General features: G+C 50.6%; 1 protein-coding gene across 1 annotated transcript in view; it reads right to left on the reverse strand.

Moving 5' to 3' along the window:
- Positions 1-984: 984 nt before the first annotated feature.
- Positions 985-18,146, reverse strand: part of LOC105540980 — a 122,603-nt gene continuing 105,441 nt past the window's right edge. The window contains exons 5-9 of the mRNA XM_011981767.1: positions 4,851-5,031; positions 4,482-4,575; positions 4,269-4,320; positions 3,865-3,964; positions 985-1,110 (exon numbers count right to left, since the gene is read on the reverse strand). Coding sequence (XP_011837157.1) covers positions 985-1,110; positions 3,865-3,964; positions 4,269-4,320; positions 4,482-4,575; positions 4,851-5,031 — 553 coding nt within the window. The remainder of the gene's footprint in view (positions 1,111-3,864; positions 3,965-4,268; positions 4,321-4,481; positions 4,576-4,850; positions 5,032-18,146) is intronic.

Genomic DNA, 18,146 nt, shown 5'->3' on the forward strand with positions numbered 1-18,146 from the left:
AAGGAAATCGCACTATCTGAAAGCCTTAGCATCTAATGAAGTCTTACAATTTTAGGATACTTGAATCATAGACTCTCAGAGACTTTGGTTTTTAAAATCACAGAAATGTTGAATCTTAAATCTCTTCAGTGTCAAAATCTTGACCACCTCCTCCTCCTGGGTATGATAATATGCATTCTGTGCTCAGCGCCTTGCACACATGTCATTTAGTCCCCATGACAACCCTGGAAAGTAGCAATGATTATTTTGCCTGATTTTCCAGATGAAGAAACTGCGGCTCAGTGCGGGTAAGTCAGTTGCTGAAGGCCAGGCACCTGGAAGGCAGCATGGCTGGGGCTCAGCCCAGACCTCTGGGCCTCCAAAGGCCATGGTCTCAGCCTCTGCTACTTTGCCTCCTGCAAAGCCTCTCTGCTGAGTGCTCACCCATCCTCCATACACACCTCCAGTGACGGGGAGCTCATTACCTTCCCCAGGGCCGCCCATTCATCCCAGCTTTTGACACATCCTTTCTTCTCACCCCTTGGCCCCCAATCTGTCTCGGGAGACCACGCAGAAGACAAACCTTTTCCCAGGACTCCTGGAGGGGGAGGGCGCAGCTACCTGAGATCGGGCAGCGACCACACAGAAGAGAGGATTTGAATTAGAAAAGCCCCGATGCCACCCATCCTGGCGAAAGATGGGGTTTAACCTGAGGGAGGGAAGCAACCAGAGACACCAGAGCAGGCCCCCCCAGAAGACAAATGGTGATGGAGCCCAGAACGTGGGGAAGGCAGCCAGGCAGGGGGAGCAGAGAAGGCAGGAACACGATTCTCCTCCACAGGCAGAGTTATGGCGCCTAATGAGATTGGAATCCTAAGTGCCTTTATTTCCTTAGCTCTTTTCTCTGAAAACTTATTCTGCAAATTGTGCCTTGTGTCATCCATCCTCCCAGATGGCTTTTTAAGTGAGGCTGTTTGTTAAGTGGGAGAAGAACAGGGAGATTGATCAGGAGGAGCGAACAGGAAGAGCTGCTGCAGACCCTGGGGAAGGAGACAACCGGACCAGCAAGTGCGATGAGAGTGTGCAGAGAGAGCCCGTGTAGGGGGGTCCCCAGAAGGCACGGAGCACGTCCTTCCAGGATAAGACCGTTGGGCACAGCTGAGTCCACATGACCAGGGTTCCAGTGACAGTCACTGACAGATCCTGGGCTCCAGTGTGAGCCCTGGGTTAGCACTTTGGAGTCACTGGTTCCAAACATCCTCCCACATCCCCAGGCAGCAGGTACTATGACAATCCTCAGTCCCCAGAAGACAAGCTCAGAGAGGGGCAGGCACTTGTCCAAGGTCACACAACTGGTGAGAGGCTGCCTAGGGCTTGGAGCCCAGGGCTGTTGGACTCCAGAGCTCCAGCTCTTGACAGGGATGTCACATCATACAACTGCAGACTGAGAGTCAGAAACTCTGGGCTTAGGGCTCAGATATCTGTGTCCTTTAAAGTCCCACCCTATTCTCAGATGTCCTAAAGCACACCCGAAATTGAGAACCCCTGAGCTGCCCCAACCACCTGATTGTACAGATGGAGACTCGGACAGCCTGAGCGGGCACAGCACTTGCACAGGGTCACACCGCAGGTCAGAGAGCCTAGGACCCTCGCCCCATTCCCTGGTGAATTCTCAAGGTGAGTGTTCGTGGAGCCGATCTCAGTGGAGGCATGAGGAGATAGAACTGTCCGGGGCTGCACATCTGCAGCCGCCCAGAGGGACCGCCTGATGGATTCTGTTTCCACCTCCGCATCTCGAGGCCTCTTTCTCCCCCTCCTTCCTCGGGGCAGCCCCCCTTCTCCTCCCAAGCGATGCTTTGGGGGCCAAGATGGATCACAGCTGTCCCTGGCCACAGATGGTGCGTCCACCACCCTGTGGCAGCCACCGCAGCCCCGGACACCCAGCAGTGGCTCAGTGAGTGATTATGGAAGGGAAGGAGGCAGGGCCTGGGGAGGGGCATGGCTCCAGGACAGGGCCGCAGTGGAAAGCACAGCATCTTCCTCTCAAGGCAGCCCCAGTCCAGGCCCTGTACTGTTCTTCCCAAGCTTCAAATCACACATGTCACACCAACCAAGAAAGGACATGGGCGTCTCAAACAGTGAATAATGCTGGAAATGGGCAGGCACCTTATACTTGCAAATGGAGCCTTTGCCTCCCCAGAGAAAGGGGTGTCTGCCCCATTTCTTAGAACATGGCAGAGGCTTTTAGGGTTGTGGGAGAAGGCAGGCCAGGGCAGCCTCCCTTCACAGTGAACCTGGGTCCTCCTAGGTGGACTCTCACCTGACTGGATGCTGTGATCCCATTTCTGTCTCTAAAATGGTTAAATCTCTGGCCCAGGCTGGCCCCACCCAAAAGCTGGGATGGCCCCGCCCACAGGAGTCTGTCCTCATCCTGTGGACCTTCAGCCACTGACCTCCTTCCCTTCCCCAGCCTCTTTTACAGCCTGAAATCCTCCTCAGCCTTCCCCCTTTGGCTGTTAAAAATCTCCCAAGGGTTCCTGGGGACCGGCTTTAATGTGACATTGTGTCTGAAAGCAACGCTGGCCATGAGCACCTCCCTGGACCTTTGTGAGCACAGGGTCCTTGTGTGTAACTGGGCATCCTCACTCCCCCTCACAGGACCTGAGCCCCTGGGGGTCACAGGGAGCCCATAGGGGTCCTGGAAAGCCCTGACACTGCACCTTGTCCAGGAGGCCCAGCAAACAGGAGTTACTTTGTGAACCCACAGGGACTCGGACCTGGACATCTGAGAAGCAAAAGTCTTGTCCTGTGAGGCTCCAGTCCCTCAGGCAGGTGGGCCTCTGCAACCGCCCCCTGGTCCCTCTCATGCTGGGGCCTCCTGACTATGATTTTGAACCTGGAGCACAGGGGCAGATGGGATGGCACCAGCTGCCCTGACTCCGTGCTGGAGGCTGCTGGCCCCAGCCTGCTTCTTGTGTTTGTCATGAGGCTTCCTGGGCACCCGGGATCTGATTTGACTATCAAGTTGCTGGGAGTCAGGGGCCCCAGGCCAGGGATCTGGCTGGGGGGACAGGCAACCCCATGGGTTGCTGGGGTGCCAGTCAGGTGACTTCAGGAAAGCGACTGGATGATGAAGACCCCCAGCCTGGGATGCGTTCCATTTCTTGGTACCCTGTTCCCACCTGCAGGAATCTGTCCTGGAGATGGTCAGGCACTCAGGCAAATGGTGCCCAAAACATTCATGGCAGCCTGATGTGTGTAAGAACAGTCCCGGAAGCCTCCGAGCATCTGACAGTCGAGGATGGTGAGGTAAATGATGGTGCATCGAAATGAAGTACAATTACGAAGCTATTAACATCATGCTTTTGAGGAATTTTCAATGATGTGGGAAAATGCTGATGTTAGAATGGTAAGGGAAGAGAAATGAGTATACAGTATGGTCCCAATTACATAATATTTCAGTACTGCAGAGAGAAAGATCAGATGATGATGATGACGATGATAATCATGATGATGGTGATCATCAGAGCTGCTATTTATTGAGCACTTGCTGTGTGCCTGCCTGTACTTCCGTTAGCTCATTTCACCTCATCACGCCCCTGTGCGATGGCAGTGGCAATAACCCCCTTTTACAGATGAGGAGAATGAGGCACAGAGAGGAGGTTAGTGACCTGCCAAGGAGCACACGGCTGAGACAGGACTTGAGCCCAGGTCTGGGTGCCTTTGAAACCCACTCTATCGTCTCTACCACTATCCGCGTCTGCCAGGCTGCAGGCAGGGTGTGGGGCTGGCTGTGAAAGGGGCCCCAAGAGCTCCTTGGAGGATGTACTCATTGCAAGTTTCTCCTCGTTTCTGAGATTGATGTCACTACCAGCCCCGTCTTACGGACAGCGACTCAGGGACCTGGTGATGGTGAGGGGTCTGGACCAGGTTCATGGGCTGTACCTCCCATGTTCCTTCCTCTATTGTGAGTGGCTGGATGGGGCTAGAGAGGGGCAGGCACAGTCATGGACCACCAGAGCATCATACCCAGGAGAAGGAGGTGGCCACTGGGCCTTCACAGCACTGCTCTGGGCATGAGCGACTGAGGTAGAGAACTCACCCGGGGACCCCATCTGCCCAGGCCGATCCACCCCTCCTGGGGCAGCCCCACTGACTCCCCTTGGCTGGTTCTGTCCCTGCAGAGTCTTTGAGTTTATCCAAGTGTCTCTCCTATGAGCCATACCCAGCAGGTGAAGGCCAGGCAGGAGGAGGGGAGGCAGCCTGCCAGTGGCTGCCTCGTAACCCACTCTAGGCTCATTAGAGCTGCTTTTGAATCCATCACCTTCAGAGAAAGGCAAACTGCAGGGCAGGAGGATCCAGGAACCATCCGTCACTCAAGGGCTCCTCACATGGGGAAGCTGCAGTTCTGTCCCTGATTCGCTGATGAATCATTGAAATTTTCCTCAACACTGATTCCTGCCAGACACCCCACCACCAGCCCTACCCCTAACTCATAGTACCTGCATCTCCTGTGCCAAACTTAGGCCTTGCAGAAAACCAGCAGCAGGGCTGGCTGGCAGGCTCTCTCTCCAGGCCAATGTACCCATTCGCACACTGAAAAGGAATCACATAAGGCCACCTGGATCTCATCCTCCCCGCCCCGAATGTGTGAATCTCATCGACTGCTTGTATTGAGAGATCAAGATAGTCTCTGAAACGTGGTACAGCAGCCCGAGCAGAGGAGTGAGGCTTCCTGGAAGGAGGAGGGGGGATTCGTACATTATTCTCCCCACCTGCCCACTCCCTGCTGCCCCTTGTTACCCACAGCTCCCTCCTGGGGGTGCTTGGAACTGAATGCTTTAATATGGCCCTGCCGGTGTCTTGGCTACTGGAGACTGCTGCCCGGGCCTCTTTCCCAGCACAATCTCGGTTGCAGCCAGACCTCTTCTGGTAGCTGTCAGCAGGTACCGTGTGCATTCACAGACGCTGAAAACCGGGGGGAAGTCAATGAACTCTGTGTGTGTGCATTTTTCCTTTACAAAGCATATTTCCTCCCCGTTCTTCGCCGCCCTGAAAGTCTCAGGAAATGAGAAAATTGAGTCACAAAGAAGTAAGCTGTTAACTAGCTAGTTAAGAAACATGAGCTGAGCTCATGGTTGATTGATACCAAATCACTCCCTTCCCCTGAGAGAGAGGAGCCTAAAATCTCTGGGCAGAGCAGACAGAAAGGGGTGCATACATGGGGCTGGGTAAAAGGTTTTAAGAACAAATATAACCCCTCAGCCAGTGCCTGTGTTCCCTCAACCTAAGGGCTCGCAAATGGCTGCAGGGGTGGAGTGAACACCCTTTGCCTTAAGACCGTTCATCCCACCAGGGACCATTTCGATTCTATGAAAATCCCCTCTCACAATGAGCTTAAGTCCATTAGTTCATTCATTCATTCATTCATTCGTCTGAGCACCTACTATGTGCCAGGCACTGTTCTAGGCCCCAGACACGCAGCAGTAGGTGCAATAGACATGTCTTTGTGGAGTCAACATTTTACTGAGGAGAAAAATGATAAACAAATAGCTACACAGCCAGTCGGGCAGTGAAAAGGGCAGAGGGGAACAAAATACAGGGTAAGGGGAATGGGGGTGCTGAGTGGAGGGGTAGTTTATATTGGGTCATTCTGGCCACCACCGGGGAATGTCCACTCCATCACTTGGCCCATGGCCACCCAGCTCACTTGTGCTAGGAGGTTTCCAGCCCCAGACTCTGAGGGTCTTGCTCATCTCCTAGAGTCTCCCAGCCTCCCACAGGCCCTCGGCCAGCAGATGGGAGTGGCTGGGACTTCCTAGGGCCACCGTGGCCACTACAAGTGGCACAGAGTTTGCAAAGCCAGCCTGGTCTTTGCCTTTCCTTCCCTTGGCCACACTGTGCTGAGCATTTTAAAGTTAATTGGTTTTGCAATTAGAAGATGCAGAGAACAGGTGATGCAATTAATTTTACATAAATGTGTTCGGGAATAAAGTGTTCCAGTCTTCCGTGCATCCTTAAATGGAGCCTGTGTTTACTTCCAAATGGGGTGCCTTCTAGGCATATCAATCTGGGCAGCTCACACAGCTCAACAGGGAGAACTCTTCATCCTGTCTGCCTTTTGGGGGTGCTTTGTGAGGTTCACTGGGTCTTGCCAAACATTATGGTTTAGGAGTAAACATAATTTTTTCTGTCTTATAGATGAAGACACAGAGGGTCAGGGAGGTGCAATGGCTCACCCAGGGTACAATGCAAAGCCGAGACAGGAGATAATTGAGGTACGAGAATCTCTGGCTTCCAGACTCATTGCTCTTCCTGCCCCACTGCATATTTAGAAGCCAAAAAGAGTGTATGAGTTTAAAAGAGAGAACTGAAGCCCTTTTGCCAAATAAAACAGCCTGGTGTATTTTAGTGTCCACTCTGTGCTGGCTCCACACTTGGCCCTCAATTTACATTGCCACGTCCAGCCCTCACAATAGCCTTCCAGCGGGGCACCATGTTCCAGTTTGACAGATGAAGAAACTGACGGTCAGAGAAGAGCAGTGGCCTGCTGCAGCCCACACAACAGGAGTTTAGAGCCTCAGTGTGCTCCGGCTTCTGGACAAGGCGTTCTTTCCACCCCATGTGCGGTTAAGGAAAGAGCTTCTGAAAGCGATGAGAGAGAGAGAGGGGAGCATAGGCCTTTTTCAAATACATGAAGCACATTTTTTAACACCCCTGCCCTATGTGTCTGAAGAGCATTTTCAACACTGACTAGAAACACTTTACATCTTTCTCGTATTTGATCCCTGCAATAGCCTTCCAAGATAGAGGTCATCATTCCCATTTTACAGAGGAGGAAACTGAGACACAGGGAAATGCCATAAACACAGTCAGAATCACACGGCAAGCAAGTGAAGGAGACAGAATTCAGACCCAGGTTCCCCTGACTCTAAAGCCCCTTTCGCACAGGGCAGCGCCGGCTCTGTGGTCCCTGTGGTGGACGGCAGGTTCCCAACACCACTGACAACACCATGTCCTTAGGGAGAGACTTCAGGTGGGGCTGACCAGCCAGTCTGTTGTGTCTGCTGGTTGCAGACTTAGATCCTGGCTCTGCTGCTTTCCAGCCACGGGCCTGGAACAAGTTACTCACCTCTCTGGGCCTCAGATTTCTCAGCTGTAAAATGGACTTATAATAGGATCTTGCAAATACAGGATGCTTTGGAGGATTGAGTGAGGAGGCACAGTTCTATCTTGGCCCTTTCTGGTTTTCTTTATGGCACGCACCTCATTCTATCATTGTTTCACTGTTTGTTTATTGAAGGGATTTTACCTCCATCTACTTCACCCGAGCAACAGGCCCATGAAGGTAGGGACCTCATCTGTCTCAATCCCAACTCTCTTTTCAAGTCACAGCATGGGGCCAGGCACATAGTAAGTATGAAAAATTGCAAGTGGATGCATTCATAAACTGGCACACAGTGGGTGAGGTGCTTAGTTAGTGGACATTTATTAGTGTTCTCTGAATCCTCTAGAGGCCCACGTAAGCAAGTTGCTAGGTGACCCTCTCCTGGTCTCTCCAAAGCCTCTCCTGACTCCATGCTCCCCCACCCCTCAGCCCTCCCACCTCTGCCTCCCTTGCTGTTTCTCTGCAGCATGACCCTGAGGTTACTGGCCAGAATGGAGCCTCGCAGAATGTCCGGATTGAGATGAGCACTGTCCTTCAAATCATCCCCAGGATGCTGGTATTGCCCCAGCCTCTGGCTGGTACCCTCTGAGCTCGTTCATGTGTCACAGAAGCAAACCCTGAGCAATCCTGAGCCCCTTCGTCAGGCTGTCCTCTACTCTATTGGTGCCCCCTATGGCCCAGGGCCACGCAGGAAGATCCTTGACCTTGCCTGGCCTTGAGTTTGGGTCTGTGTGACTTGGCAATCCTCCCATCCACTTGGCCAGACCCACCTCCTTACGATCTGGGGCAACACCTGGGGCCTCCATGTGCAGCCCAAACCTTACACCGACGGCCCCTGTAAGGCGCCCCCTTCTTTTCTCCAAAAGGAAACACCCCAGGACCTTACCCTACCCTCCCCGATCTGGCTCCCAGCCAGGCTCCTCACACCCAGCGACTCTCCCAATGTCAGGATCTCTCTGACCATGTGGGGCCCTGAACTGAATGTCGCAGGCTTTTAATCAGCTCCCACTGTGTACTGTGCACCTGCTCTCAAATTGCCCAGCCCTGTGGGGAGCATCCTCTCCTTATTCCTGATGTGCCCCAAAGTCTCAGGCTCTTAGCAGTCCAGGGAGGTCAAACAAGGTCTTTCTCTTCCTCAAACGCATCCCACACACTCCTGCCTCAGGGCCTCTGCACTTGCTCCTCCCTCTGCCTGGAGGACTTTGCCCCTACGTGTTGGAATGACTTGGATGCTGTTTGGGTGTTTGGACAAGACTATGGTTGAGGCCCCTGAAATTCTGATATCCTGTGATTCTGACATTTGACTCTCAGTTTTATAGTTTGAGATCTTATTAAAGTCAAAATTCTAAGACTCAATGCTACAAGATTCTAGGTTTTGATGACTGTGAGGTTCTAAAATGCTGCCGTTCTCAGAAGCGGCCTCTGTCACTGGGGAAACTCCCATCAGAAGACGCCATCATCTTAGAATGGGTTTTCTCCTCTTCCCGGGTCCCCCAGCCAAGCTCACAACACACCCTGTGAGTGTGGCACCTTGTGGCTTAGACACTGTCAATTCTTTCTGCATTTCTGCCATCGCACACTCACCTTATCTGCATGCTCCAGTCTCCGGAATAAATATTAGATGATGATGAATCTTTGGAGATTATTTTATACGTAGAAGAGCTAAGTCTTCCAGGCAGGTTTTTGATACAGGTCACTAGTCCTGCACTCTCTACAAGGTGTGACTTGTGATTGGGCCACAGGGAGCCCAGAAGAGGGAACAGAGTTCCTCTTTCTTGCCCCAGGGACTGAGAAGAGCCTTTTGTCTGCAGAGGCTACAGGCTGGGGTGGGGACAAGGTAGGAGGGAGACTATCTCCCAGCGGGTCTGAAAGGAAAGAACTAGCTCGTGCTTTTTTGCTGTTGATATTACTACCCTCATTTTAAGGAAGAGGAAACTGCAACCCACAGAGGTTTTGTGAATTGCCTGAAGCCACAGACATAGCTAGAAGGTAACAGTCCAGTAACTTGCAACCCTCTCCTGGCTACAAAGCTCCTGCAAGGCTTGCGGGAGTTAACAGGGCGGCAAGTAGGAAACTGAAGCCCTATTCATTGATGTCAACTGCACCTTCTTACAAACCTCCTCCTTTATGCCACCCGAGTGCATCCTTCCCGTTTAATCAATCTATAATGATAATTAAATGTGGATTGATTATGAAAGGATGCATTTAATCACATGTAATGCACAATAACACAGGAGGTAAATCAGGGTTCTTATCAATACAATAACCTTGCAAGCATCCTGTGAAGTCCATTGCACCCTCTGCACTTGGAGCCTTATAAGATATTGCCCAGCTCTTAATAATTACTAAATCTTTACAAATTGATGGCCAGATGAAATTAATTGACCACAGTGAGGGGTGTGTTTGACCCAGGCCACGAGTTCTATGGCCCAGTTGAGACAAGGTGGGAATGGGGAAAATTCTGTAACGGAGGCACCAGCCACATGGAACCCCTCTGGGGTCACTGTCCCTCAAATGGCTCTCACAGGGTCTCCATCCCAGCCCGGGTCTAGGCCACCATCCTCGCTCACCTGCACTGTAGCCTCAGCTTCAACTCTTGCTGGCTCTAATCCACCATCTGCCCTGGCCACGTGAATGATCATTCTAGAAGGCCAGCCTCACTGAAAACCTGCTATGGCTCCCTATTTTCTAAAACTGCCTTAGCCTCACATTCAAGACCCTCGGGATGAGGGCAGGTTTCTCTCTCCATCTCATCCCCCTCCAGGGACCACCCTTGGTTCTGACCACACTGAGTGACGGTCCCAGCTTCCTGAACTAAGTTCTCTCAAGCCTATGGACTCTTGTACATCCTTCTCTTTGGCCCTCCCATTGTTATCCCTCTGGCCACTTCACACTCACTACTAAAACTCAAGTGGGAGCTCAGCTATGAGGATGCAAAGGTATAAGAATGACACAATGGACTTTGGGAACTCAGGGGGAAAGTTTGGAAGGGGGGTGAGGGATAAAAGACTACAAATTGGGTGCAGTGTATACTGCTTGGGTGATGGGTGCACCAAAATCTCACAAATCACCACTAAAGAACTTACCCATGTAACTAAACACCACCTGTTCCCTAATAACCTATGGAAATAAAAAAAATTAAAAAATAATAAGTACATAAAATACATAACAACAACAAAAACAAAACAATTAAAAAAATAAGTAAAATAAAATACGTACTTAACAACAACAAAAACAAAAACAATTTGCTTTACCTCCTCCAGGAAGTCTTCCCAGATAGCCCCAGACTGTTTGTTCTAATAGGGCCTGAATCAGTTACCTATTCTTACAATAAAACTACCTAACAAAACCCAAAGAACCTCACTGGCTAACGTCAGAACACATTTATTGCTCACTCCTCTGGGGTCAGCTGTAGGTTGGCTAGGCAGCCCTGCTGCTCTTGGCTGGACTCACTTACATGTCTGGGGGGTTCCCTGGTTGCTGGCTGATGTTGGCTGACCTTGGCTGATGTAGCTGAATTTGGATGGGGTGACGGGAGAAACCTGGCTCTGCTCCGTGTGTCTCTCATCCTTCAGAAGGCTGTCCAGCCACGTTCTCACAGCAGTGGCAAGATGCAAGAGCCAGCCCAAGTGCGTCACGGTAGCGTCACGTCTGCCGACATCCTATTGCCCGAAGCAAGTCATATGGGGGAACCATCTGCTTTCTTGCCAAGGGACAGGACATGTTGCCCACCCACAGCACCGAAAAGTTACATGGAAAACGGTGGTTGCTTGAGAGGGGATGGGAAATTGGGGACCAATCATGCACTTTTTCACAGAGCAAGACACATTCATCTTTCAAAGCTCTCAGGACTCCACGATGTAGTAACCTTTAAAAATTTTTTAAAGCTTTATTGTGTTACAACAATAAACTGTATATATTTAACACACCGATTTGATGAGTTTGACATATGTACATACTCGTGAAATCCCCGTCACAGTCCAGGTAACAGACATACATATACCCGTCACCCCCAGATGAGTTCCTCTGCCCCTCGGTCATCCCTGCTCCCATCACTCACCACCATACCTGCCTCCTCTGCCCCAGACGAAACTCATCTGCTTTCCATGACTATCAGTTAGTTTTCATTTTCTAGAATTGTGTCTGCTAGAATCGTACACTGTGTTCTCTTACTTCTCTGGCTTCTTTCATTCCACATAATTATACTGAGATTCCTCTGTGTGATATGTATCAACATTTCCCTTCTTTTTATTGCTGAAGAATGTTCATTGTATGGATGAATCACGTTTTGTTCCTCCATTCACCTGTTGATGAGTATTTGGATCATTTCCAGTTTGTGGCTATAAATAAAGCTGCTAGGGACATTTGTGCACGAATGTGTGCATGGACATATGTCTTCTTCTCTCAAGGGTAAACACTTTGGAGGAGAATGACCAGATCATATGGTGGCATGCGTTCAACTTTCTAAGAAACTGCCAAGCTGTTTCCCAACGTGGCTTTGCACTCTGCATTCCTGAAAAGAGTCCCAGTCACTCCCGGACCCCCAGCCCCTGGTGCAGTCAGTTGCCCTTTTATCCTGGGCGGCTGAAGTGACACCCCGCTGTGGTTTTATTTTGTCCATCTCAATGACTAATGATGTTGAGCATCTTTACATGTGCTTACTTCTCATCGCAGCTCATCGTTGGTGATGTGTCTGCTCAGAGAAAAATCTGTCATAATTGGGGTCTTGGTTTTATTATGGTTGAGTTTTGAGGGTTATTTATGTGCTCTGGGCATATATTTATCAGATACGTATGTGGCAAACATTTTCTCTGAGTCCGTGGCTTGTCCTGGGTGAGATTTTTTTTAAAACACATTGATCACTCAATGATTGGCAAGAGCTTCACTGAGAAGGTCTGAGCTGACAAAATGTGTCAGGGTCCGATCCATTCCCTCCACAAAAATAATCAGAAAATAATAATAATAATAAGCAGAGTGGCTTGTGAAGCCTCATCAAATTCGTCCTCCTGTCCCTGGTGGCCTGGACTGCACAGGGAAGTCATCCTAAAAATCGGGATCGCCGTGGGGATGGGAGTGGCAGGGGGGAGGTGGATTGGGTCCAGAAAAGGCACACTCCGGAACCTCGCACAGCATCATTTTGCTGATACAAGATCGCCCTCTTATGGCCAAGATTCCTCCAGCCTCTGAGCTCTGCCCCTCCCTGGGGCTCTGTGAGGCACTGGAAGACACATAAATGGAAACATTCGTTTCGGCTCCCAAGTTTCTGATGAATACAAGTGTTTTCATTCGCTGGGCAAATATCCCACTGGAGATGGATGAAAATAAAACTGCGACTTGGGGGAGTCGATTCCCGCTTCCCTGGTTGAGGCTGCTGAGGGAGGGGAGGTCAGAGGTGGGGCTGGAAGAGAAGCTTGTGTACGTGCAGGGCAGAGCTCCCATGTCCTCGGGGCCAAGGGCTTCCTGAGGGGCCCCGGCTTTCATGTGCACAACACAGGCCCTCAGCCCCAAACCCTTGAGATATGGGGTTCCTGGCTGAGGATGTCTAGGAGTGGCCATTGTCTTAGCACCTGCTGCTCCTAGGTCCAGCTCTCACCTGAATCCTCCAAACCTTCTCTGTCTGGCCTCCTACAACCACTGACCTTTCTCTGCCCCACATTACCCGAGGCTAGGAAACCTACCAGCCTCCTCCATTTCCTGCAGGACCACAAAGAGGGGGCTGTGACCTGCCACTGGCATTCCAGAAGGCTAGGTCAAAGTGCAGGGGACCGCGGCACCAAAAAAACAAAAAAGACAGATGCCTCTGCCTGGGGTTCTGGAGATCTCCGTGGCTTGCCATTCCTTTCTGTGGCCCCTGACCTGCTGCTCTGGTGTTGACCAACGCCCCTAGGCTCTCTCCACCATCCCCCTAAATGCCAGATCCTCCTCATACTCCCCGCTCTCGGGCCGTCAGGCCTAACCCTGACTTCCTGTTGCTAAGCACGAGGCACTGAGTCCTGCCCTCTGCATATGCCTAAAGGCCCAGGAAAAGAGTCACCTGGCTCAGTCCTTGGTGACACCAGTGTAAGCAGCATGAAGAAGCCCTGCAATGTGGTGCTCAGGAGCCTGGCCCCGAAGCCCACGTCCAAATGGCCACTGCACCAACTACTACCGGGAGAACTTCGGACAACTTCTTGAACAGCTCTGTGCTTCAGGTTCCCCATGAATAAAGGGGAAGTTATAGTTTATACTTTATAGAGTTTTCTAGAGGGTTACGTGATTTGAAACCTTTACTGGGTTTAGAATAGTGGCTGACACTTAGTAAATGCTCAGTTAGTGTTAATAAAAGTTCCTACCCACTCGCCGCACAACCGCTGGCTCTAAGTTGAATCCTGAACTGGTCTCCTTTTTCTTTAAGCGGATGATGTGAGTGGGAAGGAGTGCAGGAGATGAACATTTGCTCTTCCAGCCTAGAAAGGTCCAGGGGTCCAGGGAGGAAGGAGTTGTACTTCTGTGTATACGAAGGACTCCCTGCAACATCCTCTGAGGATTGACTGCTGAGGATGGGCTGGGCCATGATGAACTGGTGGAGGCGTGAGGGAGAGGAGAGGAGGGAAGACAAGGGACAGACAGGCAGGGGGTCCCATGGCTGGGACCGTGTTCTTTAGAGGTTTAAATCTTTACAAATCCTGCAGAGCTCTGGAAATTGTCAGCTATGGAGCCGATAGAGGTAACTCATTCACTCACTCATTCTTTCCTGTGTTTATTCAACAAACACTTCCTTGAGCACCTATTGTATGTCAGGCCCTGGCTTAACACTGAGAAGGCAGCAGGCAAACAAGACAGAAGCAATTTCTGCCTTCAGGAAACTTACAGTCTAGGAGGAAGACAGACACCAAACAATGAAGAACAGATTTGACTACTTCATCAAGGGGTCTGTGTCCCCTCATGTCAGGGGCAGGAGAGGAAGGAAGAAAGTGGCTTTTCAGTGGTGATACAAAAGGAGAGAGTGTTCTAGATAAAGTGTGGGGAGAGATGGGAAAAAGGAACATCAGGTCAAGGACCAGCATGTGCAAAGGTCTAGAGGTGAAAAGAAGCATGATTCTTTTCCAGGAGGAACTGCGTGGAGACCTGGGTGGCTGGAGGCTGGTGACCAATGGGGCAAGGGCCAGGGTGAAGCCAGAGAGGTTGGCATGGTCAGGTCCCACGGGGCCAGTCATATGGCTGCTCTTCATCCAGACAGTAGAGGGTGCTCACTGAGGGACGGTGATGGAAGGCCAGACGACCCAGGGTTGGGAGGGGCTTGGACCAATTCTCATGTGAAACAGTGGGGGCGACTCAACCTCCTTGATGATGTGATCACCAAATTGTCACAAAACCCAGCCTCAGAGACCCCTGGAACAGGAGTTCCAGAGACACCGGTGAGATTCATGCCTCCCTAAAATTCTAGCCACGAGATCCTGACCCCATGACCTGCAGCACAGACGCATGAGAAACATTCTTATGAAATTGATAACATGTGAATTACTAACAGCAACTTGGCAAACCCATGGATCTCTTGGGATATTGTTTCCCCTGCCCACTTGGTTCGTCTTCAGAGATTTGGGTGAGTTGGGATCTGGGAGATGAGACTCCAAAATCACTGTGCCTCTGCAGGGAGATTTACCACCACATAGAACAGAGGAACACAGTAGGCACATGCTCACAGGCCCACACCTCCTGACACTGGGTGCAGGCGCTCAGGAAAGCCCAGTCAATTCTGCGAATGTTCATTCACTGATCATGCTGATTTTTAAAGGCCAGCATTTCCCAAACTGGGCTCAGGAGAACACAAGTTCTGGGTGGTGGTAACCGATGTTTTGAGAACAATGGCTGAATATGTTTGAGGAACATTACTTGCAAAACACAGTGTCCTGAACACTTAGAGATGTCTTGCATTATGAAAACTCTCCAGAGGTTGCAAAGAAAGTTCTAGAGCAGGGTCGGGCGCAGTGGCTCACGCCTGTAATCCCAGCACTTTGGGAGGCCGAGGTAGATGGATCATGAGGTCAGGAGTTCAAGACTAGCCTGGCCAAGATGGTGAAACCCCATCTCTACTAAAAACACAAAAAATAGCCAGTTGCGGTGGCATGCACCTGTAATCCCAGCTACTCAGGAGGCTGAGGCAGAGAATTGCTTGAACTCGGGAGGCGGAGGTTGCAGTGAGCCAAGATCATGCCACTGCACTCCAGCCTGGGCGACAGAGTGAGACTGTGTCTAAAAAAAAAAAAAAAAAACAGAAAGAAAGAAAGTTCCAGAGCAGCAACTAAAACTGACTCTCACAATCCTTTCATTAAAAAGGGAAAGTTGAACCAAAAGTAAAAACAACACATTTCATGGTAAATGGCCTTTCCAACAAAGGACACATGGCTACTTGACACTGACAGTTACAGCTACAGTGACCTTATTCTTCTCATTTAATCATGAGCCCATCACAATTTCTTTCATTTTACATATTTATTTTTTTAGAGACAGGGTCTCATTCTGTAGCCCAGGCTGGAGTGCAGTGGTGCAATCGCAGCTTACTGCAGCCATGAAGTCCTAGGTTCAAGTGATTCTCCCACTCTCGCCTCCCAAGTAGCTGGGACCACAGGTATGCACCATCACACCCTACTAACTTTTTTATTTTTTGTAGAGATGGAGATTTTGCTATGTTGCTCAGGCTGGCCTCGAACTCCTGGCCTCAAGCAATCCTGCTGCCATGACCTCCCAAAGTGTTGGGATTAGAGGCATGAGCCACCGCACCCAGCCCTTCCACCACAATTTCATTCCAGACTGCCATGGCATTCACTGGGGTAAGTCTGTTTATTGGCCCCAGTCACGACTGGAGAAACTCATTCACTGGCCCCTTCAGAGCATAAGGGGCCTAATGTGAGGCCTTTATTAACAAAGTTTAATTTTCCTGCTCTCCACTGAGGTTCACACCTCCTGCTATGGTCTGAATGTTAGTGTCCCCCCAAAACCACATGTTGAAATCTCACCCCCCAAGATGATGGTATTAGAAGGTGGGGCCTTTGAGAGGTGACTAAGTCGTGGAGATGGTGTTCATGAATGGGGTTCATGCCATGGGAGCCCCTGCCAGCCCCACCCCCATTTCCCCTCCACTGAAAACACTTCAGCCCATTATGACATGGCCTCCACAGTGACAGCCTCACAGCCATCCATCTCTCTCTCTCTCTCTCTCTCTCTTTTTTTTAAGACAGAGTCTTGCTCTATTTCCCAGGCTAGAGTGCAGAGGCATGATCTCGGTTCTCTGCAGCCTCTGCTCCCTGGGTTCAAGCTATTCTCGTGCCTCAGTCTCCCAAGTAGCTGGGATTACAGGTGCATACTAACACACCTGCCTAATTTTTGTATTTTTAGTAAAGATGGGGTTTCACTATGTTGACCAGGTTGGTCTCGAACTCCCTACCTCAGGTGATCCACCTGCCTCAACTTCTCAAAGTGTTGGGATTACAGGCGTGAGCCACTGTGCCCGGTCCCATCTACCACTCTTATCAAAGGGACCCCAGACAGCTCCCTCGTCCCTTCCCTTCAGCCATGTCAGGACACGGCAAGAAGGTGCCATCTCTACCAGAAAGCTGTCCCCCACTAGATGCCAAACCTGCCAGCACTTTGATCCTGGATGTTTCAGCCTCCAGAACTGTGACAATTACATTTCTGTTGTTGATCAACTACTCGATTTATGGTATTTTGTTATAGCAATCCCAAAAAGGCTAAGACAATTTATACTTAAATTTGCCCCTCCCTTGTCTGTCCTAGACTTGAAATACTGGGCCCAACCAGCACTCCAGGCCTAAAATTCATGTGGGCTAAGGTAGAGCTGGGAAAGGATCGGCTGCAGGACAGAAGAGTGAGTCCTGGCCTCTGCACTGCCACCAATGTACTGTATGATCCTGACAGATCATGTACCCACAGTGGGCCTCAGTTTCACCAGCTGTACCGTGAGGGGGTTGGACCAGATGATCCCCTCGTTCCTCCCTCCTTTGGTGGTCCAAGAATTCATAAGTCTGTATAGGAAAACTGTGCCCAGATAGCCACAGGAAAATGGTGCTAGGTCTGTTATGATGGTCTCTCCTCGGGAGGTGAGAAAGGAGAATCAGCCTTGGTCAGATTATGAACCGTGAGCACCACAACCAGAAACCAAAAGACACAAGCTCATGCTGGTCAGCGCTGGCCTGGACCGGGGAGCTTTAGTTCCCAGTGTGAGCTGAGCAAGGTGAAGTCCTGACCAAAGCGAATGTCCCCCTCCTCTGATACGTGGGTCACAGGATCAACTAAACCAGTGAGAAAGAATGAAGCCCCTCCTTGGTGACGGAGCCTTGGGGGACATGGACCAGTAAGGAGGCGCTGACACCTGATGACGGGAGACTGGATGTGGGAATGGGGGAGCAAGTGTCACCATCACCAGTATCTATTGTCATTGTCATCGTCATCATGATTACAGTACAGCTAAGAATTATCAGGAGTCTCCTATGCACCAGCCTCCTTCTCCGGAGCTCTTTGTAAAGCAGTAAGACCAGGGCCCAGCACACAGTAGGTGTCTATGCTGGTCGGACAGATTAATCCAGTGGCTGCTGGTGATGTCTATTTTTTGCTTTTGCCAAAACAGCATCTCCTCACATTTCTACAGTTCACAGCCCAGCTCTCTGCAAACTTCTAAGAAGAGATTAAAGGAAAAGTCAGATAAGGCTGCCCACATCCCCAGGACAGAAGTGTCACTCACAAAGGCCTACCTGCTGTGAGCGCAAGGCTGCCCTTTCATGCCACTGGGGCCAGTTGGCATCTTCACACCCTGAGCACAGTATAAGCAAAGTGTCTCTGAAAAGCTGGGAATAAATTCTGCCCATGTGTCCTACCCTTCTCAGGCACCTCTGGGGTCCCAGCGCTGACAACTGCTCTGTTCTATCAAGGTTCAGCTGTTTTAACAGGGACTTTAAATAACTCCCCTCTGCTGCCAAGAAACTTGTGTCCTGCTGAGACACGT

The sequence above is a fragment of the Mandrillus leucophaeus genome, unplaced genomic scaffold (assembly GCF_000951045.1).
Source record: "Mandrillus leucophaeus isolate KB7577 unplaced genomic scaffold, Mleu.le_1.0 Scaffold23, whole genome shotgun sequence".
Classification (NCBI taxonomy): Eukaryota; Metazoa; Chordata; class Mammalia; order Primates; family Cercopithecidae; genus Mandrillus; species Mandrillus leucophaeus.